General features: G+C 38.8%; 1 protein-coding gene across 2 annotated transcripts in view; it reads left to right on the top strand.

The window, feature by feature from the left end:
* OPHN1 (oligophrenin 1) overlaps window positions 1-25,305 on the top strand; it is a 486,250-nt gene that overhangs the window by 451,231 nt on the left and 9,714 nt on the right. Inside the window, exon 20 of one of the 2 annotated variants that reach the window (XM_028126580.2) lies at window positions 6,390-6,716. The exons of the other annotated variant lie outside the window; for it this stretch is intronic. Within the exon in view, the coding sequence (XP_027982381.2) occupies window positions 6,390-6,716 (327 nt within the window). The remainder of the gene's footprint in view (window positions 1-6,389; window positions 6,717-25,305) is intronic. 2 annotated transcript variants of the gene reach the window in all.

A 25,305-nucleotide genomic window follows, 5' to 3' on the forward strand; every position in this document is an offset into this window, starting at 1 on the left:
TTGAGTTCTTTCCAACTTTCCTCTTGTGATTGAGTTCTAGTTTCAGAGCACTGTGGTCTGAAAATATGCAGGGAATGATCCCAGTCTTTTGGTACTGGTTGAGACCTGATTTGTGACCTAGGATGTGATCTATTCTGGAGAATGTTCCATGGGCACAAGAGAAGAATGTGTATTCTGTTGCTTTGGGATGGAATGTTCTGAATATATCTGTGATGTCCATTTGGTCCAGTATGTCATTTAAAGTCTTTATTTCCTTGTTGATCTTTTGCTTAGATGATCTGTCCATTTCAGTGAGAAGTGTGTTAAAGTCCCCCACTACTATTGCATTGTTGATGTTTTTCTTTGCTTTTGTTATTAATTGGCTTATATAATTGACTGCTTCCATATTAGGGGCATAGATATTTGGAATTCTCAGATCTTCTTCTTGAATAAACCCTTTAAGTATGATATAGTGTCCTTCCTCATCTCTTCTTAACAGTCTTTGGTTTAAAATCTAATTTGTCTGATATAAGAATTGCCACCCCAGCTTTCTTTTGGTGTCCATTAGCATGGTAAATGGTTTTTCACCCCTTCACTTTTAATCTAGAGGTGTCTAAAATGAGTGTCTTGCAGACAGCATATTGATGGGTCTTGTTTGTTTATCCAATCTGATAGCCTGTGTCTTTTGATTGGGGCATTTAGCCCATTTACATTCAGGGTAACAATTGAAAGATATGAATTTAGTGCCATTGTATTGCCTATAAGGTGACTGTTACTGTATATTGTCTGTGTTCCTTTCTGGTCTATGTTACTTTTAGGCTCTCTCTTTGCTTAGAGGACCCCTTTCAATAGTTCTTGTAGGGCTGGTTTCGTGTTTGCAAATTCCTTTAGTTTTTGTTTGTCCTGGAAGCTTTTTATCTCTCCTTCTATTTTCAATGACAGCCTAGCTGTGTATAGTATTCTTGGCTGCATATTTTTCTCCTTTAGTGCTCTGAAGATATCATGCCAGTCCTTTCTGGCCTGCCAGGTCTCTGTGGATAGGTCTGTTGCCAATCTAATGTTTCTACCATTTTAGGTTACAGATCTCTTCTCCCGAGCTGGTTTCAGGATTTTCTCTTTGTCTCTGAGACTCATAAGTTTTACTATTAGATGTAAGGGTGTTGACCAATATTTGTTCATTTTGAGGGGGTTTTCTGTGGCTCCTGAATTTTGATGCCTGTTTCCTTCCCCAGATTAGGGAAGTTCTCTGCTCTAATTTGCTCCAATATATCTTCTGCCCCCTCTCTCTTTCTCTTCTTCTGGGATCCCAATTATTCTAATATTGTTTCATCTTATGGTATCACTTATCTCTCAAATTCTGCCCTTGTGATCCTGTAGTTGTTTATCTCTCTTTTTCTCAGCTTCTTTATTTTCCATCATTTGGTCTTCTATATCACTAATTCTCTCTTCTGCCTCATTATCCTAGCAGTTAGATCCTCCATTTTGGATTGCACCTCATTAATAGCCTTTTTGATTTCGACTTGGTTAGATTTTAGTTCTTTTATTTCTCCAGAAAGGGTTTTTCTATTATCTTCCGTGCTTTTTTCACGCCCATCTAGTATCTTTAAAATTGTCATTCTGAACTCTAGTTCCAACATCTTACTAATGTCTGTATTGATTAGATCCCTGGCAGTCGTTACTGCCTCTTGTTCTTTCTTTTGAGGTGATTTTTCTGCTTGTCATTTTGTCCTGAGGAGAATAGATGAATGAGAGAACAAAATGCTAACAGGGTAACAACAGCCCCAGAAAAATATACACTAAACAAATCAGAAGACACCTGAAACTGGGGGAAAAGAAAGGGAAAGAAAGAAAAAAGAAAAAGATAAAGATAAAAAAACAAAACAAAACAAAAGAAAAAAACAGAATATGATCATATATGATCAGACTGGTGCATAGATCAATGCCACACACTAGATTTTGGGCATAGGTCTGTTAGAAGAAAGTGCCTCCCAAAATTTTAATGAAAGAAAAACTTATATATGTACAAAAATAAGGGTTATTACAATGAAGGGATGGAGTATGAGTGTAAAGATGAAAATTATAAAAGATTTTATAAAAGGAATTGATAAGATAAGAAGTTGGTTGAAAAAATAAAGAAGAGGATTTAAAAAAAAAAGAAGAGAATGTGATCAGGCAGGAGACTAGAACAAAGCCATACACTAGAGATTTATAGTATATTTTGGTCTGTTAGAAATAACTGTATCCCCAAATTTTAAAGAGAGAACAACTTATATATATATATATATATATATATATATATATATATATATATATATATATAAATAAAGTTAACTACTATGAAGGGATAGAATATGACTCTAAAAATGAAAAATAAAAAAGATTTTTTTAAAAAAGGGATTGATGTTGGTTGACAAAGGGAAAAAGAAAAATTAAAAAAAAAGTAAATTTAAAAAATTAAGTTTGAAAGAGTAAAGAATCATGGGAAAAAAGCCATGAATTCTATGTGCAGTATTCCCTTAGCTCTGGAGTTCTGCGGTTCTCACTGATCGGTAAACTTGGTCTTGGCTGACTGTTCTTGCTGATCTTCTGGGGGTGGAGCTTGTTGGCAGTGGTTCTTAAATGTCTTTGCTGGAGGCAGAATTGCCCCGCCCTTGTTGGGGGCCGGGCTAAGTAATCTGCTCGGGTTTTCTCTTGGGAGCTTTTGTTCCCTGCAGGCTTCCCATACAGAGTGAAAATGGCAGCTTCCTAATCTCTGCCCTGGGAGAGCTGAGCGCTTGGGGCCCTACTCCTCAGTGCGCCCCCAGAGAAAAGTAGTTAGTCACTCCCATCTCCCTGGTCTCCGGCCGCACTCCCTGCTCACCCGGCCTGTGACCGAGCATTTCTATCTCTGGCACATGACCCCATGTGGTGTCTCCAAACCCAGCAGATCCCTGTGGTGCGCACCCGCACCACTCCTCCAGGGGTAGGAAGGGGAGTCTCCCTGATCTGCTGCTTGTTGGGTCCCTGCTGGAAGAGCAGTGGCCCAGCTGTGCCACGGATCACGGTTTATGGCAACCCTGAGCTGAGAGCCCGCTCCTCGGCTCCATCTCTGCAGTCGGCTTCCCCACTCTGATACCTGGGAGCTCTGCTGCACTCAGGCACCTCGGTCTTTCTGTGTCCCCGAGGGTCCTGAGACCACACTGTCCCAGAGAGGGTTCCACCCCCTGCTTAGCTACTGGAGCGACATCCCTCAGCAGAACTGACTTCTAAAATTTCCGATTTTGTGCTCTGCGGCTCTATCACTTGCCAGTAGTGGCTGACTGAGGCCCCCACCCCTGCCGTCTATCCTCCCGAATATTGCTTCACTTCTCCGCACGTCCTACCTTCCAGAAAGTGGTCGCTTTTCTGTTCAGCGAGTTGCTGCTATTCTTTTCTTTGATCTCCTATTGAATTTGTAGGTGTTCAGAATGGTTTGATCCCTATGTAGCTGAATTCCTGGGACCAGACCAAATTTAGGTCTTCTACTCCTCCACCATCTTGCTCCTCCCCCCTCCCACTGTTTATAACCTATTGTAATCCTTCAAGGCCCAGCTCAAATGTTACCTCTTTTACAAGATCTTCTTCAGCCCCTCCAGACAGAATTAGCACTGTCCTCCTCATAGTACTTATTTGCATGATTCTACTTGTATCATAGTAATTGATATTTTTCTCCTGCTGCACTGGTATGTTACATCTCAAAGCTTCTCCCTACCACTTACCCACACATAGAAGAAAGGCCTACAGTTGGCTGCTTGCCTATTTGTGAGGCCTCCCTGTCAATCCTGATTTATTCCCAGTTTTCTGCAGTTTCTGAAGCTGGTCTATATGTTTTCCTGTGGAAATGGATAGCTGGTTAAAGAAAGAGAATGATAACTAAACTCTTGTTACCTGACCGGAGGTATAAACTCTCTCTTCAGAAAGTGTGGACTCTGGAAACAGACTTCAGAGTTTGAAAACTGGCTCTACCACATTAGTTTTGTGACACTGAGCTTGTCTCAGTGCCTTAGATTCCTTATCTGTAAAATGGGACTAATAAGAGTTCACTAATTTATAGAGCTGTTTTGAAGATAATGATGAGATAATCCTTGTGAAGCACTTAGAACAGGGCCTGGCACAGATAAAGTGCTCAAATAATGGTATCTCTTACCATTATCATCATTGTCATTATTATCATTACCATTTTCTCATTTTGTCAATAATAATTCAGCATATTCCAGAACCTAGAAATAGTTTCCCTTGGCATAGGGTCTAGTTCAGAGTCTCCATTGCTGCTATCATTCCATCCCCTATTTCCTTGCATCAGGAAATGGTTCTTCCCCATGTGGAAGGTAGTGGCCTCTTTGAGATTGTGTATGTGGATCATCTTTATGAGATTGGACCTCCCTAAATGTATTGAGATGGTAACAATGCTGTTATGTCCTGAAGGCACAGCCAACCCCTGTGGTGTCTTCTAAAGTAGAGCAGGGATAAAATTTCCTAGGGTCTTTCTATTAGAAGAAAGTATTCAAATAGAAACATGTAACTGAGATGTTGGGCCTAAAGCATGTGAGAGAAGAAATTCATGTCACTGTTCACTTCATTGTTCTGAAAGGGTAAATGTGCTTAAGGTTACTCCTGAATGCTAGAGGTTTACAGGTGGCCTCTGCCATAAGCATGTCCTGGAAGCACGTGATCTAGTTATGTGGCTCTTTTGTGCTTATGTCCCTACTATTATTTGTGAGCCTTTGGTAAATTTTTGTTTGAATGTTCTAGTCTTATGGCAATTGTGGTAGGGTTAATAAAAGCAGGGCTATATACCTACCTTGCTACAGAGTAAGGAAACTATAGAGGGAATCCTTTTGGCCCTGATCCCTATAATGGTGGCAGCACTGATTGGTGACAGGTTCTCAAGGAGAAGAAAGTTCTCTGGGGAAAAAAGTCTTTGCAGCAAAACTTAGCCCTTCCTTCCCACATAAAAACTCTTACCTCACTGCCCTCTTAGAGCATAATAGCATAAGTAATAACTAACAATTACAGAGTGTTTATTATGTCCCAGGCACTGAAATAAGTATACCATCTCATGTAACCCTCACTACAACCTCATGAAGTAGGTACTATTATTATTCCCATTTTATTGAGGAGAAAACTTGAGGTATAGAGAGATTATGAATTTGCTCAAGGTCCTACAGTTGATAAGAAGCAGAACTGAGATTCAGACCTGGCTATCTGACTCCAAAGCCTGCATTTCTTTTAACATTTTACTATGGAGAGTTTAAAACATAAGCCAAAGTTAAAAAAAAATAAACAGTATAATGTACTCCCCATGTGCCTATCACCCAGCTTCAACATTTACCACCCATTATGTCCGTTCTTGTTTCATCTGTACCCCTACCCACATCCCCAACTAAGACACATGTATGTCATTTCATCCATAAATGTTTCAGTATACATCTCTAAAAGATAAGGACTTTAAAGCCAAAATTACGATACCATAATCATACCTGAAAGAAAACAAAACAAACAGTAATTCCTTAAGATCACTATCTAGTCAATGTTTAAATTCTCCATCATTTTTTTAAAAATCAGGATTCAACAAGATATATGTATTATAACTGCTCAACATGTTTCTCAAGTCTCATTTGGCCAAACAGAACCTCTATTCTTAACCACTACACTCTGATCTAGGTTTTCTATTATGAAGAAAGGTGACAGTTTCCTTACAGCAGGAGTTTTCAATCAAGGATGAACAGCTTTAAGGGACTCTATGAATCTCTTAAAATTAGTTTTTAAAATTTTTCATGTATTTGTGTGGGTTAATTTGTCTAGGGAGAGTATCCTTGGCTCTCCTAAGAGTCTCAAAGCTTTAAGTAAGACTCAGAACAACTGAAAAGTAGGTACTATTGTCACAGAAAATTGTGGACCACAAAAGCTAAGGGAAGAACATGGCTAGTTGGAGGTTTCTTTATGAGGATGGAGAATGAAGTTAAATTCTGTTAAGTTTATTAACTTTAAATTTGAGAGATTTTAACAAATTACTTTTGAGAGAAATAGAAATCATTAAGGATTAACTGGTGTCTCTTTGAAAAGAAGAGAATTATAATTGGGGACTCTTAAGTTCCTTTTAAATTACATATCCCTTTTAATAAAGCATCTTGGTATATTATGGTTTTACTAAATTGTGGTGGTGAAAATCAAACTCGCATCTTGAACTGAATTCCCTATTTTATGGGATCTGTGACTCCACATGAATTGGGCTAGATAGAGACTGATTTTGCGAGATATCAGTGATTTGTTCCACAATAATAGCTCCATTGACAATGTATAAAATTTTTCAATATTATGTGTGCGTGTATAAAAATGAAATGGTAATGAAGTTAGCTTTAATCTTCCCTCTTTGCACCACCTTTTCCTAGATGAAATCCAACATCAAACACCCAATGGTATTATCGCCAGCAGTATGGAACCCCCCAAGCTACCACAATACCCCAAACTGCCTATTCAGAGGAGTGGAGAAGCTGACACTGGGAGGAAGTCTCCAAGTAGCAGGCCTGTTTCAGATGGCAAGTTGGAGTCCTGTCCTGAAGTGGATGTGGGGAAGCTGGTGTCTAGGCTGCAGGATGGAGGGACCAAGGCCATACCAAAGGCCACCAATGGACCTGTGCCAGGCTCTGGGCCCACCAAAGCCCCCTCTTTCCACATAAAGAGACCAGCTCCTCGACCCCTGGCTCACCACAAGGAGGGTAAGTGCTTGGGAATCTCATTGGAATCAGAATTGAAACCAACTATTTTGCACCCTAATATCTTTCTGAGGTTGGAGATATTTAAGTAGGGATTTGTTTCCAGTTTACTACCACCAATATTGGAATGGTGGGTAAGAACATAAAAGCCATTCACAATAATCACTAGAGTGTAAACTTAATGAGGGTGGGGATTTGGGGCCTATTTTATTTACTTCTATATCCCAAGTGCTTAGACAATGCTTGACTGTCACAAGGTAAGCACTCATTGTAGAATAAATTAATAATAATGATGTTTTTATCAATATTATTATTGCTGCTGTTGCCGTTAAGTATCTGCTGTGTCCCTGGCACTGTACTAGGTACTGACAAATTATTTCCGATCCTCACAACCTTACTGTGAAGAATGTATTACTGTTTTTTTTTTTTTTCTACTAGAAAGCTGGGGATCCTAGAGCTAAGTGACTTGCCAAAGATTCACAGTTACTAACTAGCAGAGCTGGGATCTCAATCTTATCAAGTCTGGCAGGTAACAAAGCCTGTGTTATTTCCAATAAGGCAGAACTATCACTTTTCCTTTGTATAAGAAGCTTTGAAATTGGTGAACTGATGGTTTCTCATTCTCACTTTTCAGATTAGCCAAGATAGGGACAAAGGGACACAACTTCTGCAAAACTCTGGACTTTTTAAATTACAAATTCAAGATGTGGCTTACTTTGGTAAATTTAATTGGAGACTCATGTTTGGAGGTTGGGGCTAATCCAGAGAGTATCTGGAGGGCAGTACATAATTCTATGATGATAATATGATATAATGGACAGAATATGGACTTTGATATCAGAAAGGCTCAGACCCAAATTGTGGCTCTTTTACTTTCTAGCTAGATGCCCTTCTAAAAATGTGCCTTGTTTTTTATCCTGTCCTGTTCCAGAAAGAATTTAAGGCTTTCACAATATAGAAAATACAGGAACTTAAAAATAGTAAGAATAATTTATTCAACAAGTATTTATTGAGTACTTGTTGTGTGCCTGGCCCTATCCTAGGCATTAAGGACATAAGAATGAATAAGAGATACAAGGTCCCTACTCTCTTGAGGCTTATATCAGGGCTTAGCGAACTATGGCCTTAACTGAAAAATATCAAAAGAAAAATAATATGTCATGACTCATGAAAATTATATGAAATTAAAATTTCTGTACCCATCAACAGAAACACAACACCTCATTTACATATTGTCTAAAGCTACTTTCACACTAAAACAGCAGAATTAAGTAGTAGCAACAGAGATCTTATGGCCTACAAGTCCTAAAATATTAGCTATCTGATACTTTACAGAAAATGCTTGCTGACTTCTGCCTTAGATTCTAGAGAGTACAGGTGAGAAAAAATGAAGCCAAGAGAGGGAAAAAAGGTAGGATAGTAGGGATATGGAAAGAATGGAGTTAGTACACAAAATGTTTGCTATGAAGCCTTACACACTTGCTGGAACAGTGTCACAGATTTGGCTCCAAACTTTCTAGAGAAAATGAAAAGCGAAAGAACTTAATAGTCATGTAAATCCATGCTCTTAAGGTAACAACAAGCAAGTTGTTCAAAAAAGCACAACTCATCCATTTTTGAAGCCAGAGAATATTTCTAAGAAGCATTTTCTCTCAAGGATTGTTGCATATAAAAACCTCAATATGGGCTGATTGCATTGTCTCAGAGCACAATTCAATAAAAGCTATTCTATGGGGGTCTGATAAGATTTCCACTAAGTAACTGACTCTGTGAATTCTTTGGCTTGACCCAGTGATGCATTTGTCTGTATGATTAATAGTTAAGTTATTTAAAATCTGCACACCTTGGTTTCTATATCTATCTATATCTATATCTCCTATAAATAGAAACAGCTCATCCCACAGAATTATTGCTAAGGTTAAAAAAAATAACAAAATATCTGCCATGTAATCAGTATTCAAAATATGTTATTAATTCCCTTTCTCTGCCCTTGCCCTTCTTAAGATTTGCCTATTCAAGGAAATAGCCAATTAAGACCAGACTTCTATGTGGACACAACTTCAATTTATAAGTCATGTGTTGACCTTCACATCAATCTGTTAGAGAGTTGGGTAACTCAAGTTATATTCATCACAGTGAAGTTTGTTTTGCCTGCTGCCAAGTCTTGAGGTCAGCCAGATCCTGTAAGTTTAGCACACACAGTAACAGCCCTCCCTAACCATCATCTACTGCAAAGTTAAATTCCAGAGGCATTCCCCCTTCCCCTTCCTCCACAGTCCTGCTCCAGACTTCTGGCAGCAACTAACAGTTTCAGTCAATGAAAGTACTGATCTTGCTGTCAAGTATCAGCCAACCTATCTAAGTTTGGGCCACATCATTGCCTGCTTTTGCTTTCTGTCTTAAATCAGTCAGCAACAGGCTAGGGTGATGCAGCTTTTTTCAAAGCCCTATGCCTCCAGCCTTAGCCACAGAAATCAGAACTGAGGTAGTGGTTCTGGCCTTGGTGGAAAATCAGCTAAACTTCTGCCTCTTTGCTGGTTTTTTTTTTCAAGTTTTTATTTAAATTCCAGTTAGTTAACATACAGTGTAACATTCATTTTAGGAGTAGCATTTTGTGATTCATCACTTAAATATAACACCCAGTGCTCATCACAAGTGCCCTCCGTAATATCCATCACCCATTTAGCCCATCCCCCACACACACCTGCCCTGCAGCAACCCTCAGTTTGTCCTCTATAGTTAAGAGTCTGATTTATGGTTTGCCTCTCTCTTTGTTTCCCCGTATGTTCATCTGTTTTGTTTCTTAAATTCCACATAATGAGTGAAATCATATGGTACTTGTCTTTGACTAACTGACTTATTTCGGTTAGCATAATACACTCTAGCTCCATCCACATTATTGAAATGGCAGGATTTCATTTTTTTGATAGCTGAGTAATATTCCATTGTATACATATACCATGACTTCTTTATCCATTCATCAATCAATGGACATTCAGGCTCTTTCCATAATTTGGCTACTGTTTATAATGCTGCTATAACCATCAAAATTCTAGAGGAAAACACAGGCAGAAACCTCTTTGACATTAGCCGTAGCAACTTCTTACTTACTGTGCCACTCTCATGTCTCCCATCTCCATCCCTTGTATCAATCCAACATTTGAGTGGACTTGATATTCTTTACATTTTTCCTTAGCAATTAAAAATAGCACACACAAGGTGCATGTTAAATTGCATTGTTCCATGGCAATCAACTTACAATAAAAATCAGTATTGTTTGCTGATATAATTTAGTCAAGGACTCTTTTTTTTCCAGACATAGAACTAGATGCTTTCTCTTTTTCTATTGTATTCTATTGTGATAGACCTATGAGATAGGTTTTTCCCCTCATTTCACGTTTATTTCCCCATTAAGGAAAAACTGAGGCTCAGAGAAGTGAAACAACTTCCCAGAGTCACCCACGTTGTAAGATATGGAGACAGAGCTTGAACCTTGGCTTCTTTTGAGTATCACATTTTTATTTCTTAAACAGCTTTAGCTACTTTGTCCTTTCTATTTTCTAAAAAGCATTAGCTTTTAGGAGAGCAAAATTATACAAGCCAATATCCTGCCCTCCTTTGACAGCACTGCTTCTAACCAGGCCTGGCTTTGGAGAGGGCTTTTGTGTAGTTTCTACAAAGGGACTTAGGATGTTCCTTTTGAGAGTAGGGTGGGGAAGAGATCTACTTACATGCATTTGTTCATTTATTCGGGCATAGTGCTATGCAGTGGGAGAGAAAAAGATGAAAGGCCATGCATGGTCCCTGCCCTCCAGAGGGCAGAGGATGGTGAGGCTGGCATGTAAGCAACCAGTCCCAGTCCAGTATGACCCATGTTCTGACGGGGGTGAGAATAAATTCCTGTTGGAGCATGGGGCAAGGAGCGCTTCACTCTGCCTTGGGTTCTGAGATAAAAGTGAAGCATATATCCACACTGGAAGCCTATAATACATGTGTTTAGGATCCCTTCTTAACTCTTTCCTCTGTCTTGACCAGAGAGAAAAGACTACATTCTGATGGTGTGTTCTAGGGTTTGGAGAAAGAGTGCTTGTAAGGCCTTGCTCAGCTACAGGGCCATCAATTCTCCACTGGGTTAACTATTGCAGTGAGTAGCATTTGCATCAGCTCCAGAAGCATTAGAAACAGACCTGTCCTTGAAATAATTGGCTGTGCTGGCCTTTATCCACATTTGCTTGTTTGGATTCATTATGCTTTAGTAATCTACTGTGTTTGGTTTTCATGCTCTGCCTTTCCTGGAGCCTAACTCCCAAGTGATCCAAAAGAGTAATTAGTGGCTACAGGAGAAGAGAGGCTTTCAGGTGAGCATGGCAGAATTTCATAGAAAGTAAGAGATGATTCTAGAAAACTGGGGGAATGTACAAGGAGAAAGAACCTCCCCTTACCGTGCTTTCAGATTTGATGTAGATGGATATAAGAAAAGGTGGGAGAAAGTTGTTTAAGGTTGAAGACTGATAGCCATGAGGTACTAAGAAATCAACAAGTGCTAAGATTGGTTATAGTCATTTTACAGAGAATGTGGAGGGAGAGAAGAGGTTGGGCTGGAGAGGGAGGTAAAATTTGTAGTAAAAGTCAGGTGTGGACCAAAGTTAAAAAGAAATTAAGAGGAAGTACAGTTTGGTAGAAAGATCATAGGCTCAGAAGGCTTAGTGAAGTCTCAGATGTGACAAGCTTCAGTCTCCGAGATAGGATTTTGAATCCTAGCTCTGCCTCAGAGCTGTGGGACCTTTGGCAAGCCACAACCTCTCTGAGTCTTAGTTTTCTTATTTGTAAAATGAAGATAATAATTATGCCCATAGGATTGTTACAACAATGGAATGAGGCATCCATTTGCTTGGCACGTAGTGAGTACTCAGTAAGTGGTAGCAATTGTTTTGCTTTTATAGGAAGCTAAGTACTAGCTACATAATCTTAGATAAACTTAACTTCTTTGAGCCAGTTTTATTAACTGTAAATGGGGACAATGCTTACATTGTAAGAAACATTTTTTGTGGGTATAAAGTAAGATTAGGTATACAAAACATTTATGCAATAATACAATAGAAGTTCAAAAAATGATATTGCTACTGGATGGGCAACAACCTCTCAGGAAACTGGCAGCCAAAGAAGATGGTACATGTTTATTCTTTTGTATTTTGGAGCGTGTGAGAAGCTGAAGCCTCAAACATAGATGACATCTAAGAGCTCAGAGCTACTTTTTCCACCCTCAAACTTTCTGACCATGCCAAATACTGAGAAAGAGGAGGACCATTGTTGAGGGGAAGAGACAAGGAAGGATATTTCGCCATCCCTCAAGGTCTACCTCAAGTCCTGTTCCTTCCATGAAGCTTCCTGACAGTTCTGCCCCAGGGAACTCTACCTTACCTCATTTCTTCTGACATTCAAGTTTGACCCTTTAATGTGGATGCTGAGTTACAGTATTCACAATTGTTTTCTAAATGTATGACTTCATTGTCCAATTCTGTTTTAAGCCCCTGGAGGGCAAAGTCTGTATCATATCACTTGTAAGAGCATAAGGCTGGGCACAAAAGCCCTCAAGAAACACAGCGTGTCTTTCAATTTAGGTTCCAGAATAGCCCTGAAATTTGGCCATATCATGTTTGTGTGTGTGTCAAAGATGTCGCAACTGGGAACTTAAAAAAGAAAATCTCTTTATGTTGTCTTCTAATGGACTGAACTACATTTTTCTTTACTCAGTAAATATTTATGGAATACCAGTTATGTGCAAAGCAATTTACTTGGACTTTTGGTGACTACAGAGATGAATCCCACCTGGATCTTGCTATCATCTTGCTTCCATTCTAATAGGGGACATAGAGCCACCAAAACAAAGAGCCCTGATTCAAAGTACAAGATGATTAGTGCCTGAGGAGTCAGAGAAAAGAATTTGGAGCATCTTAGGCTTGGAGCACTTAAGCTGAATCTTGATAGATGATGTAAATTTAGGTGTTTGGGAATAGGGTAAAGGGAATCTGGGGAACATATGATCAATTGTGAAACATGTATATGGAACAACAAATAATACTGTTTGTGTGGACTGTAGCATATGTGAAGAGAAATGGTGGAAAGCTAGATCAGAAAGATCAGTTGAAGCCAAGTGGAAGAGGATAGTGACTTCCAGGTTAAAAATGATTGAGTTTATTCTGCAGGCAACACTGAACTATGGAGTCTAAATCTAAATCTATCTATCAAGAGATTTTTTTCAAGCTGGTTAAGTACATCATCAGAACTGGCTTCTAAAATACTCCAAAAGCAGCATTTAAAAGTCAGCAGGGAGAGATATAGGTCTATAGACTTATATCATGAACCCATTGATCTGTAAAACAGTCCAAGTCCACGTTGCACAGCTATTGAAATGATCTTGTCAAGGTTACACAGCAAGTTTGTTTTAGTATTAAGACTGGAATCTAGGTCTCTTGACTCCCAGTTATATTACTCTTCCATCTCTGCCTCCTCAGTTTGATATTGTGGTTTTACTGTGGCAAATTGGAATAAGAGAGAACATCACTGGGGTGTTTTAACCAAGAAATCCCTTTGCTGTGACTTCAAAGTTTGACTTGTAATGAATCATCAATAAAGAGCCTAATGTTTGTTTTCCAAGGCCTTGGGTTGATGTCCATTTGGATTTGGCTGTAAGTTGGAAAGAAATGGGATTCATATTTTAGGAGGCATCATCTGGTTCTTTTATCAAGAAAAGCAATCGCCCTAAGACGGACCCAGGTTTGGGTAGAAGTATTTTCTGGTTTGACCACAGCATACTCTTCCTGTCCAACACCCCCTCCACTATCCATTTGAAATGGAACAGCATTATCAGCTCTGGTCATTTTGATCTGCAGTGACCAAGTTAGCATTATGTGGCCTAGTGGTTCCTAACTCTGGCTACACATAGCATCACCTGGGGAACTTTTTGTTTTTGTTTTAAGATTTATTTATTTATTTCAGAGAAAGAGTGCAGGGGAAGAGGGGCAGAGGAAGAGAGAAACTCAAGCAGAGTACACACCCAGAGCAGAGTCTGACGCAGGGCTTGATCTCACAACCCAGAGATCACAACCTGAGCTGAAACCAAGAGTTGGATGCTCAACCAACTGCACCACCCAGGTGTCCCACCTGGGGAACTTTTAAACATACCCATACCCAAGTCCTACCCTATTCAATTAAACTAGGATCTCTGGGGATTGGGTCCAGATACTATATGATTTTCATGTTCCCAATGTATAGCCAAGGTTGAAAACCACTGGTACTTGGGACTACCTGGACTTCAGAAATCAGATGTATCTGAATCTATTACCAATTACCTATGAGGTTACTTCTTATCTCTGTGTCTCTGTTTTCACAACTGTAGAATAGGAATAATACTTTCTACCTTGGAAGGTTATAACCCATGTTAAATGAGAATGTATGCATAAAATACTGAGTATAGTATCCTAACATCTAGAATAGAGCAGGTGTTCAATAAAAGCCAAAATTTTTACCAGCTATTTTATTACCATTACTATTATTTTTACCATTTATAATTTTTATATGACTAATAATAACAAAACAGCAGGCACTAGGAAAAACAGTGGATGCAGAAACAAGAGATAGGAGTTTCAACCCTCACTCTATCACTTACCTAACTACGTGACTTGAATTAGTTTGTCTTTCTGAACCTCAATTTTGTTCTCTATGAAATGAAGAAGATAAGACCCATCACTGTTTCTCTCCCAAGATTATTGTGAACATCAAATAGTTATCTGGAAGAGTGCTTTGAATGGTATAAAGTGTGTTAGAAAAATCAGATTATTATTATAATTTTGGTCATTTTTTAGCTGCAATTCTGTGTACCCAGCCTGGTGCTAAGGGGAATGTCATGTTCAGAAATATAAGATACAGTCTAGATGGGGAGACAGAATTTGTATGTGTGTACACAAATAATTCCTCCATTAGAATACCAATCATACTGTATTATCATTATCTCTTTTCATATCTGTGTCCCTCACCAGAATGGCTGGCTAGCTGGAGGAATTAAAAAAACCCACAAGGCAATATATAAGTACTTCATGAGTGTTTATATGGATGGAAATCACCTATGTCACCAGAACTGTTCAGAGGGGTGAAATCTGAGCTGTTTTGAGGGTTGGTTACAGTACAGATAAGACATGAGAACTGGGGCATATATCAGGCAGGAAGCAAAACAGAGTCTAACACTTACTTACTCCTCATATATGCTAGGCACTGTCAATAGGCTTATTTAGTCCTTACAATCACCTGGTGGGGAGAGGTTATTATACCCACTTCCTGGATGAAGACACTGATGGTCAAAAAGGGGAAATAACTGCCCAGAGTCCAATAGCTTGGAAGTAGCAGAACAAGGCCTCAAAATCAGGACTACCCAACTCCAAACTTTCAGTACTTTCCACCATACCATACCAGCTCACCTAGAAGTAAGAATCAAGGGCTGGCAGGGTGCCTGGGTGTCTCAGTCAGTAAGCATCTGCCTTTGACTCAGGTCATGATCCCAGGGTCCTGGGGTCAAATCCCACATTGGGCTCACTGCTCAGCAGGGAGTCTGCTTCTCCCTCTGCTTCTGCCCTCCCCCCTGCTCATGCTCTATCTCTCAAATAAATAAATAAAATCTTTAAAAAAAGAATCAAGGGCTTGCTTTGATAGGGCAATTAGGAGACCAGTTTGACTAGAGTAGAGCTGGAAGATAAAGTCCAGATTTGCTGCCTGGGATTATAATTTGGGAGCAGCTCATAGAGGGCCTTGAATTTATAGTAAAGAATTTGAACTTTATCCTATACATTTTTTTTTAGAGTATGAAATCCTTTTTTTTTTAATTTTTTAAATTTTATTATGTTAGTCACCATACAATACATCATTAGTTTTTGATGTGGTGATCCACAATATCCTATACATTTTATAGCTACTGTATGATCTTCAAGAAGAAAAATGATGTTAAAATACTTAGGGTAAACCTTTTAACAGTATTACATAGATTAAAGTTAATATTTTTTATATTTACTTTAAAATTTTATAGAAGAAAAATTGAGACTATAAAGATGTACTAAACAAAAAATCAAGAAATATCAAAATCACCAACAATATTTTTCTCCTCAATTTTTTAAGTTTTTATTTAAATTCCAGTTAGTTAACATACAGTATAGTATTTGTCTCAGGTGAACAATTTAGTGATTCAACACTTACGTACGACACCCTGCGCTCATCACAACAAGCGCACTCCAGGGGTGCCTGGGTGGCTCAGTTGCTAAGTGTCTGCCTTTGACTCAAGTCATGATCCCAGGGTCCTGGGATTGAGCCCCACATCAGGCTCCCTTTTCGGCAGGGAGCCTGCTTCTCCCTCTGCTGCTCCCCCAGCTTGTGCTCTCTCACTCTGTCAAATAAATAAATAAAATCTTTTTTTAAAATTTTATTTATTTATTTGACAGAGAGAGAGAGAGAGCGAGAGCAGGAACACAAGCAGGAGGCGTGGGAGAGGGAGAAGCAGGCTTCCCGCCGAGCAGGGAGCCCGATGTAGGACTCCATCCCAGGACCCTGGGATCATGACCTGAGCCGAAGGCAGACGCTTAACGACTGAGCCACCCAGGCGCCCAATAAATAAAATCTTAAAACGAAACAAGGGCACTCCTTAATCCCCACCACCTATTTACCCAACCCCCCTACCTCCCCTCTGGTAACCATCAGTTCTCTATAGTTAAGAGTCTGTTTCTTGGTGTGCAACTCACATTTTTCCCCTATGATCATTTGTTTTGTTTCTTAAATTCCACATATTAGTGAATTCATAGTATTTGCCTTTCTCTGACAGACTTATTTTGCTTACCATAGTACTCTGTAGCTCCATTCACATCATTGAAAAGAGCAAGATTTAGTTCTTTATTATGGGTGAGTAATATTCCATTGTGTGTGTGTGTGTGTGTGTATATATATATATATAAAATATTGTATATATATGTATACATATATACTCCATTGTGTATATATACAATATAATATAATATAATATATACGATATTCCATTGTGTGTGTGTGTGTATATATGTATATATATATATATATATACACACACACATAAAGATATCATATCTTTTTTTTCCAAGTTTTACTTTAAATTCCAGTTAATATACAGCATAATATTAGTTTCAGGTGTACAATTCAGTGATTCAACACTTACATAGGACACCCTCTGCTCATCACAACAAGTGCAAAACTTAATCCCCATCACCAGTTTAACATATCCCCCCACCCACCTCCCCTCTGACAACTATCATTTGGTCTTGCACTTGTGATGAGCAGAGGGTGTCCTATGTAAGTGTTGAATCACTAAATTATACACCTGAAACTAATATTATGCTGTATATTAACCAACTGGAATTTAAAGAAAAACTTGGAAAAAAAAGATGTGATATCTTCATGTGTGTGTATATATATATACACACACACACACATACACACACAATGGAATATTGTATATTGTAAATTAATTGTATTAATTGTAAATTAAGAGTCTGTTTCCAGGTTTTCCTCTCTCTTCTCCCACTCATATTCATTTGTTTCTTAAATTCCACATATGAGTGAAATTATAAGGTATTTGTCTTGCTCTGACTGACTTATTTCCCTTAGCATAATACTCTCTATCTCCAAGTAGTTGCAAATGGTAAGATTTCATTCTTTTTAATGACTAATAATATGCCATTGTGTGTGTGTGTGTGTGTGTGTGTGTGTGTATGTACACACACAACGTCTTCTTTATCCATTCATCAGTCAGAAATGGGCTGATTCCATATTTTGGCTATTGTAGATAATGCTGCTATAAACATCGGGGTGCAGGTATCCCTTTGAATTAGTATTTTTGTATTCTTTCAGTAAATACCTAGTGCTGCAATTGCTGGATCATAGTGAAGTTCTATTTTTACCTTTTTTATTAAGATTTTATTTATTTATTTATTTATCTATTTATTTATTTATTTATTTGACAGAGAGAGAGCGAAAGCAGCAACACAAGCAAGGGGAGTGGGAGAGGGAGGAGCAGGCTTCCCACCGAGCAGGGAGCCCGATGTGGGGCTCGATCCCAGGACCCTGGGATCATGACCTGAGCCGAGGGCAGACTCTTAATGACTGAGCCACCCAGGTGCCCCTATTTATACCTTTTTAAGGAACCTCCATACTGTTTTCCAGCATGTCTGAACCAGTTTGCATTCCCACCAACATTGCAAGAGCGTTCCCCTTTCTCCACATCTTCACCAACCTCTGTTGTTTCTTGTGTTGTTGATTTTAGCCATTCTGACATATGTGAGATGGTATCTCATTGTAGTTTTGATTTCCATTTCCCTGATGAGTGATGTTGAGCATCTTTTCATGTGTCTGTTGGCCATCTGGATGTCTTCTTTGGAAAAATGACTTTTCATGTCTTCTGCCCATTTTTTTAACTGGATTATTTGTTTTTTGGGTGTTGAGTTTTATAAGTTCTTTATATACATTGGATACTAACCCTTAATTGGATATGTCATTTGCAAATATCTTCTCCCATTCTGTAGGTTGCCTTTCAGCTTTGTCGGTTATTTCCTTCACTGTGCAGAAGCTTTTTATCTTGATGAAGTCCCAAAATTTATTTTTGCTTTTGTTTCCCTTACCTCAGGAGACATATCTAGTAAGAAGTTGCTATGGCCAATGTCAAAGGGGTTACTGCTTGTGTTCTCTAGAATTTTAATGCTTCCGTGTATCACAAATTTAGGTCTTTTATCCATTTTGAATTTATTTTTGTGTATGGTGTAAGAAAGTGGTCCAGTTTCATACTTTTGCATGTGGCTGTCCACTTTTCCCAACACCAATTGTTGGGGAGACTGTCTTTTTTCACATTGAATATTCTTTCCTGCTTTGTCGAAGATTAATTGACCATACAGTTGTGGGTTCATTTCTGGGATTTCTATTCTGTTCCATTGATCTATGTGTCTATTTTTGTGCCAGTACCATACTGTTTTGATCAATACAGATTTGTAATATAACTTGAAGTCCAGAATTGTGATGCCACCAGCTTGGCTTTTCTTTTTCAAGTATTGCTTTGGCTATTTGGGGTCTTTTGCGGTTCCATACAAATTTTAGGATTGTTTATTCTAGCTCTGTGCAAAATGCTGTTGTTATTTTGATAGGGATTGCATTAAATGTGTAGAGTGCTTTGGGCAATATAGATTTTTCACAAAATTTGTTCTTCCAACCCATGAGCATGGAACATTTTGCCAGTTCTTTGTGTCATCTTCAATTTCTTTCATCAGTGTTTTGTAGTTTTCAGAGTACAGATCTTTTACCTCTTTGGTTAGGTTTCTTCCTAGGTATCTTATGGTTTTGGTGCAATTGTAAATGGGATCAAGTCCTTGATTTGTCTTTCTTCTGCCTCATTGCTAGTGTATAGAAATGCAACTGACATCTGTGCATTGATTTTATATCCTGCCACTTTGCTGAATTCCTGTATGAGTTCTAGCAATTTGGGGGTGGAGCCTTTCGAGTTTTCTATATAGAGTGTCATGTCATCTGCAAACAGTGAACATCTCACTTCTTCCTGGCGTTTTGGATGCCTTTTATTTCTTTTGTTGTATGCTTCCTGTGGCTCGGCCTTCCAGTGCTATGTTAAGTAACAGTGGTGAGAGTGGACATCCCTTGTCTTGTTCCTGACCATAGAGGAAAAGCTCTGTTTTTCCCCATAGAGGATGATATTAGCTGTGGGCTCTTCATATATGGCCTTTATTATGTTGAGGTATGTTAGAGGGTCCCTCTAACCCTACTTTGTTGAGGGTTTTTTTTTTTTTTATCATGAATGGGTGTTGTACATTGTCACATGTTCTTTCTGCATCTATTGAAAGGATCATATGGTTCTTTACCTTTCTTTTATTGATGTGGTATATCACGTAGATTGATTGTTGAATATTGAGCCACCCTTGCAGCCCAGGAATAGATCCCAGTTGATCCTGGTGAATGATTCTTTTAATGTACTGTTGGATTTGGTTTGCTGGTATTTGAATGAGAGTTTTTGCATCCGTATTCATCAGGGATATTGGCCTCTCGTTCTCCTTTTTAATGGAGTCTTTATCTGGTTTTGGTATCAGGGTAATGCTGGCCTCATAGAATGAATTTAGAAGTTTTTCTTCCAGTTCTATTTTTTGGAATAGTTTGACAAGAATAGGTATTAACTGTTCTTTAAATGTTTGGTAGAATTCCCCTGGGAAGCCATCTGGCCATGGACTTTTATTTGTTGGGAGATTTTTGATTACTGATTCAATTTCTTTGCTGGTTATCGGTTTGTTGAAGCTTTCTATTTCTTCCTGTTTCAGTTTTCGTCATTTATATGTTTCTAGGAATGTATCCATTTCCTCCAGGTTGTCCAATTTGCTGGCATATAGTTTTTCATAATATTCTAATTGCTTGTATTTCCGTGGTGTTGGTCGTTATTTCTCCTTTCTCATTTGTGATTTTATTTATTTGGGTCCTTTCTCTTTTCTTTTTGGTAAGTCTGGCTAGAGGTTTATCAATTTAGTTATTTTTTTCAAAGAACCAGCTCCTGCTTTCATTGATCTGTTTTATTGGCTGTTTTTTAGGTTCTGTTTCATTAATTTCTGCTTTAGTCTTTATTATTTCCTTCCTTCTTCCTGGCTTTAGGCTTTGTTTGTTGTTCTTTCTCTAGCTCCTTTAATTTTAATGTTAGGTAGTTAATTGAGATTTTTCTTGCCTCTTGTGGTAGGCCTGTATTCCTATGTCTACTTCCTTCTTATGACCACTTTTGCTGTATCCCAAAGGTTTTGGGCCATCATGTTTTCATTTTCATTTCATTTCATTTGTTTCCATGTATTTTTTAAATTTTATCCTTAATTTCCTGGTTGACCCATTCATTGTTCGATAGCATGTTGTTTAATCTCCATGTGTTCTTTCCAAATTTTTTCTTGTGGTTGACTTCAAGTTTTATAGCCTTGTGGTCAGAAAAGATGCATGGAATGATCTCAGTCTTTTTGTACTTGTTGAGGCCTTATTTGTGACCTAGTATGTGATCTATTTTGGAGAATGTCTCATGTGCACCTGAAAAGAACGCATTTTGTGCTGTTTTAGGATGGAATGGTCTGAATATACCTGTTAAATCCATCTGGTCCAAGGTGTCATTCAAAGCCATTGTTTTCTTGTTGATTTTCTTGTTGATTTTCTGCTTAGATGAGGTGTATATTGATGTAAGTGGGAGTATTGAAGTCTCATATTATTACTCTCAATGAGTTCCTTTATGTTTGTTATTAATTGTTTCATGTATTTCAGTGCTCTCATGTTGTGGGCATAAATATTTACAATTGTTAGACCTTCTTGTTGGATTGCCCCCTTTATTATGATATAGTTCCCTTCTCTATCTCTTGTTACAGTCTTTGTTTAAACTCTATTTTGTCCAATATAAGTATTGCTAATCTGGCTTTCTTTTCACATTCTTTTGCAAGATAAAAGTTTCTCCATCCCCTCCTTTTCAATCTGCAGGTGTCTTTTGGTCTAAAATGAGTCTCTTGTAGGTAGCATATAGATGGGTTTATTTTATCCATTCTGACAGCTTATATCTTTTGATTGGAGCATTTAGTCTGTTTACATTCAGAGTAATTAGTGATAGATATGTATGTAGTGCCATTTCATTATTTGTTCGTTGTTTCTGGAGATATTCTCTTATCCTTTCTTGTCCCTGTCAGTTTTGGTCTTTCCTTTCCACTTAAAGAGTTGCCTTTAATATTTCTTGTAGGGATGTTTTAGTGGTCACAAACTCCTTTATTTTTCGCTTGTCTGGGAAACTCTTTATCTCCCCTTCTATTCTGAATGACAACCTGCCAGATAGAGTATTCTTGGCTGCAGATTGTTCCCATTCAGCACTTTGAGTACATCATTCCACTCCCTTCTGTCTTGCCACGTTTCTGTTGAGAAATCTGCAGCTGGCCTTATGAGTCTTCCTTGTAAGTTAGGGATTTCTTTTGTCTCTATGCTTTAAGAATTTTTCTAAATCATTATATTTTGAAAATTTAATTACAGTATGTTTTGGTGTTGGCCTGATGTTGTTGATTTTGATGTGAGTTTTCTGTATATCCCAGATCTGAATAACTGTTTCCTTCTCCAGATAGGGAAGTTTTTAGCTATGATTTGCTTAAGTAAATTTTCTGCCCTCCTTTCTCTTCTTCTGGGACTGCTAAAATATGAATGTTATTACATTTGATGGAGTCACTGAGTTCCCTAAATTTATTCTCATGTTCCATGATTTCTCTTTCTCTCTTTTGTTAAGCTTCATTATTTTCCATTATTTTGTCCTCTACATCACTTACTCATTTTTCTGCTTCTTCCAGCCTTGTGTTCATTCCATCAAGTCTGTTTCCAATTTCAGTTATTGCAGTTTTCATTTCTGACTGATTCTTTTTTAACTCTTTTGTCTCTGTGGTAAGGGCCTCCCTGAAGTCTTCCATTCTTTTCTCAAGCCCAGCAAGTATCCTTATGACTGTTGCTTTAAATTCTCCATCAGGCATGTAATTATATCTGTGTCACTTGGATCTCTAGCTGTGACCTAATCTTGTTGTTTCATTTGGGATAAATCCCCCTGTCTTCGCATTTTTTCCTAAGTCTCTATCTTCTTCTCTGTGTTAGAAAAGCCAGTAATATTTCCTGTTCCTGAGAGTAATGGCTTTATGAAGAAGCGGCCATACAGTATCCATGGCCTAGAGCTTCAGGGAGTGTCTCTGGTGTGTGCTCCCTGTGCTCTGCTGTTGTGCTGTGGCTGCTCTGTCCTTCAGGCCAGTCATCCTCAGAGGTTCTCCTTGCCTGCAGTGGGCAGTGTTTGGTTCTTGGCCAAACTGTGGCAAGTTTTAACTATGTGTGCTCTGGTCTGCTTGTGAAATGAGAGCTAATACTTCCAGTAGAACTGAAGCACTGCAGAGCTTTCTATTCAGGAGATGTGGTGTGAGCAGGGGTTTCTTTGGTCTTCTACAGAAGGGGCCCACCACACTGTGACTGATGCAAGCTTGACTGAGAAGGGCAGTACCACCAGAGAGCAGTGGTATGGGACCTGGTATAAGCAGACTAGGCAGCTTGTGTTGGTGCTGTAGTGCTTCCTGCAGGTGGCTCTTTGTTTATGCTGAGGGGCTGGGACGGGGGAATGGTGCCAGCTAGCTTGTCCCTGGAGGAGTGCCTCCATGCACACTGCCTCTCAGGGAAGCACTCCAAGAAGAGCAAGTAATCTCCCCACCATATGTCCCAGGGGTTTTTCAGATTGCTGTTTACACACTATCTGACTCCCTGTTGTATACTGCCTTCTCTTCAGGAGCAGCACAGTGCTCTCTGGGCTCTATCCCAGCAAAGCCTGCTCACTTTATTTTCTTTTTAAGAGCAAGAGCCATATCTTATTCATCTTTGCACCCTCTAAGGCACCCAGCACAGTGCCTGGAGAAAATGGAGTTAAGTGTTTTTTTGAATAAACTCTGTTTCCATATTTGGGTTTCTCTAGTTTCTTCAATTCAGATCATTTACATAAGTTTCTCCAAAGGGATCTATATGGGAAGTCATTGACTTCCTCATTTCCAGATAAATTTTATATGTAATAGCATTAATGAAAATAGTGAAAAGAAAAAGGGATCTATGTACAGTACCACAGTATTATGTCCAATGTATGTATAACTACCTTGTGGCGAGGTGCTCATCAAGAAACATCGATTGGTGAGACAGTTCTTCCTTGTATGGACTATCCAGCATATTGACCTATCCTTTCAAATGCCAGCAGGTCCCTCCATAATTTTGGCAAATCAAAAAGGCCAGTATAGTTTAATTAATTTTTAATTAATTAATTAATTAAAAATAATTAAAAATTAAATTAATTTTAAATTAATTAAAATTTAATTAATTTTTCCAACTGTTAACCACAAATGCATCTTCCAAATTAAAGATAAAAGTTGATTAGATGCTTATTTGTTTGTTTTTTTAATTTTTTATTTAAATTCAATTTAATTAACTTATTCTGTATTTTTAATTTCAGAGGTAGAATTTAGTGATTCATCAGTTGCATGTAACACCAAATGCTCATTACTTCAAGCCTGTTGACTTTTAAAACTGTAGGGTTTAAGAATGTGGTGTGGGCAGGGGCCTGTGCCGGTCTTGGGAAGGGGCCCACCATGCTGGAATTGAGGTGAGCTTGACAGAGAAGAGCAGTTGTGCCAGAGCGCAAGAGTGTGGGACTTGGTGTAAGCAAGTTAGGCAGCCAGTGTAAGGGCAGAGCTGCCCTCTGTAGGTAGCTCTGTGTTTGTATTAAGGGGTGGGGGAGGAAAGTGGCACCAGCCAACTCCTTTGTCACCAAAGAGGTGTCTCCCTTAACTCTGCTCTCAGGGTGGTGCTCCAGGAAGAGCAAATTATCTCCCCTCTGTGTACCCCAAGTGGTCTTCAGATCACTTATTTCCATGTCAGCTGCCCCTTGGTTGTTTGCCTGCCCTCTCTCCAGGAGTAGGGAAGCTCCCTCAGGGCTCTATGACAGCCAAACATGCCAAGCTTTAAAACAGCAGTCTTTAAACACCCCTGGTTGCAAGAACTCATGAAAGTCAGCCATTCTCATTTTCCCAGCCAATGGTTTTGGGGGTGCATTCCCCTGTGTGCTCCTCTCTCTCTTGCCTTTCTCCACGACCATGGCTCCCTCCCTTCTGCAGCACCCGTGATCCATTTCTCCCCCAAACCATGTGTCCACACATCCTACCTTCTTTGATGTGGCTTCATCTCTCCTTTTAGTTGTGGAGTTTGTTCTTTCAGTCTTCAGGGTGATTTCTGGAGTATTTAGAAAGATTTGATAATTATCTAGCTGTGTTTGAGGGGCAAAGACTAGAGTCCTACTCCACCACCATCTTTGCTCCCCTCCCCAACATCCCCGCACCCCCCCCCAACTAACAACCTTGCATAGTTGTACATATGCCTATTTCCATATGGTGTTCATCAGGCCATGAGTACTTTTTGTGGATTTTTTCCACTTAAATGCACATACTTTTTTGACCTGGCCCAAATCCTTGTCAGTTCATGTATAATATGTATTGGTTAAGTACTTGTACAAAATGGTTTGTGTAGTCTTTGTGGTTGGGCCCAAGTTTCTTCTATTAAGAAGAATGTTTTTGTGTCAATTGTTTTTCCTATTTTTTGGTGGTTAATTCCCTTGGCCTGTTCCCCAAAATGGATCCAATCGATCAACAAATATGAACTATCTCATATGTATGATTTTGCATTTCGTCTACATTTTTCCAGAATTCTTAATGCCTGTGTAAATAGAATAAGCCCAGTGTACAGTGCTACCAGCAATGTGTGAGTGCATCAGTGTCTCTCCTGCCAAAACTCCTGCTAAATCCATTTCATAAAAAAATTATATATATTTATTTTATATTGACTGACCTGGAAACCAGAGACATAGAAGCAGGGAGGCAAGTTAGGGGACTGCTGTGATAGTCAATGTCTTAAGTAAAAAGGGCCTGAGTTTGGGTAATTATGAATTTAATAAATTCAAATTCATCATCACATA

Source organism: Eumetopias jubatus, unplaced genomic scaffold (assembly GCF_037043125.1).
Source record: "Eumetopias jubatus isolate StellerSeaLion01/CBP00866 unplaced genomic scaffold, mEumJub1_p1.0 scaffold_11, whole genome shotgun sequence".
NCBI classification, from domain to species: Eukaryota; Metazoa; Chordata; class Mammalia; order Carnivora; family Otariidae; genus Eumetopias; species Eumetopias jubatus.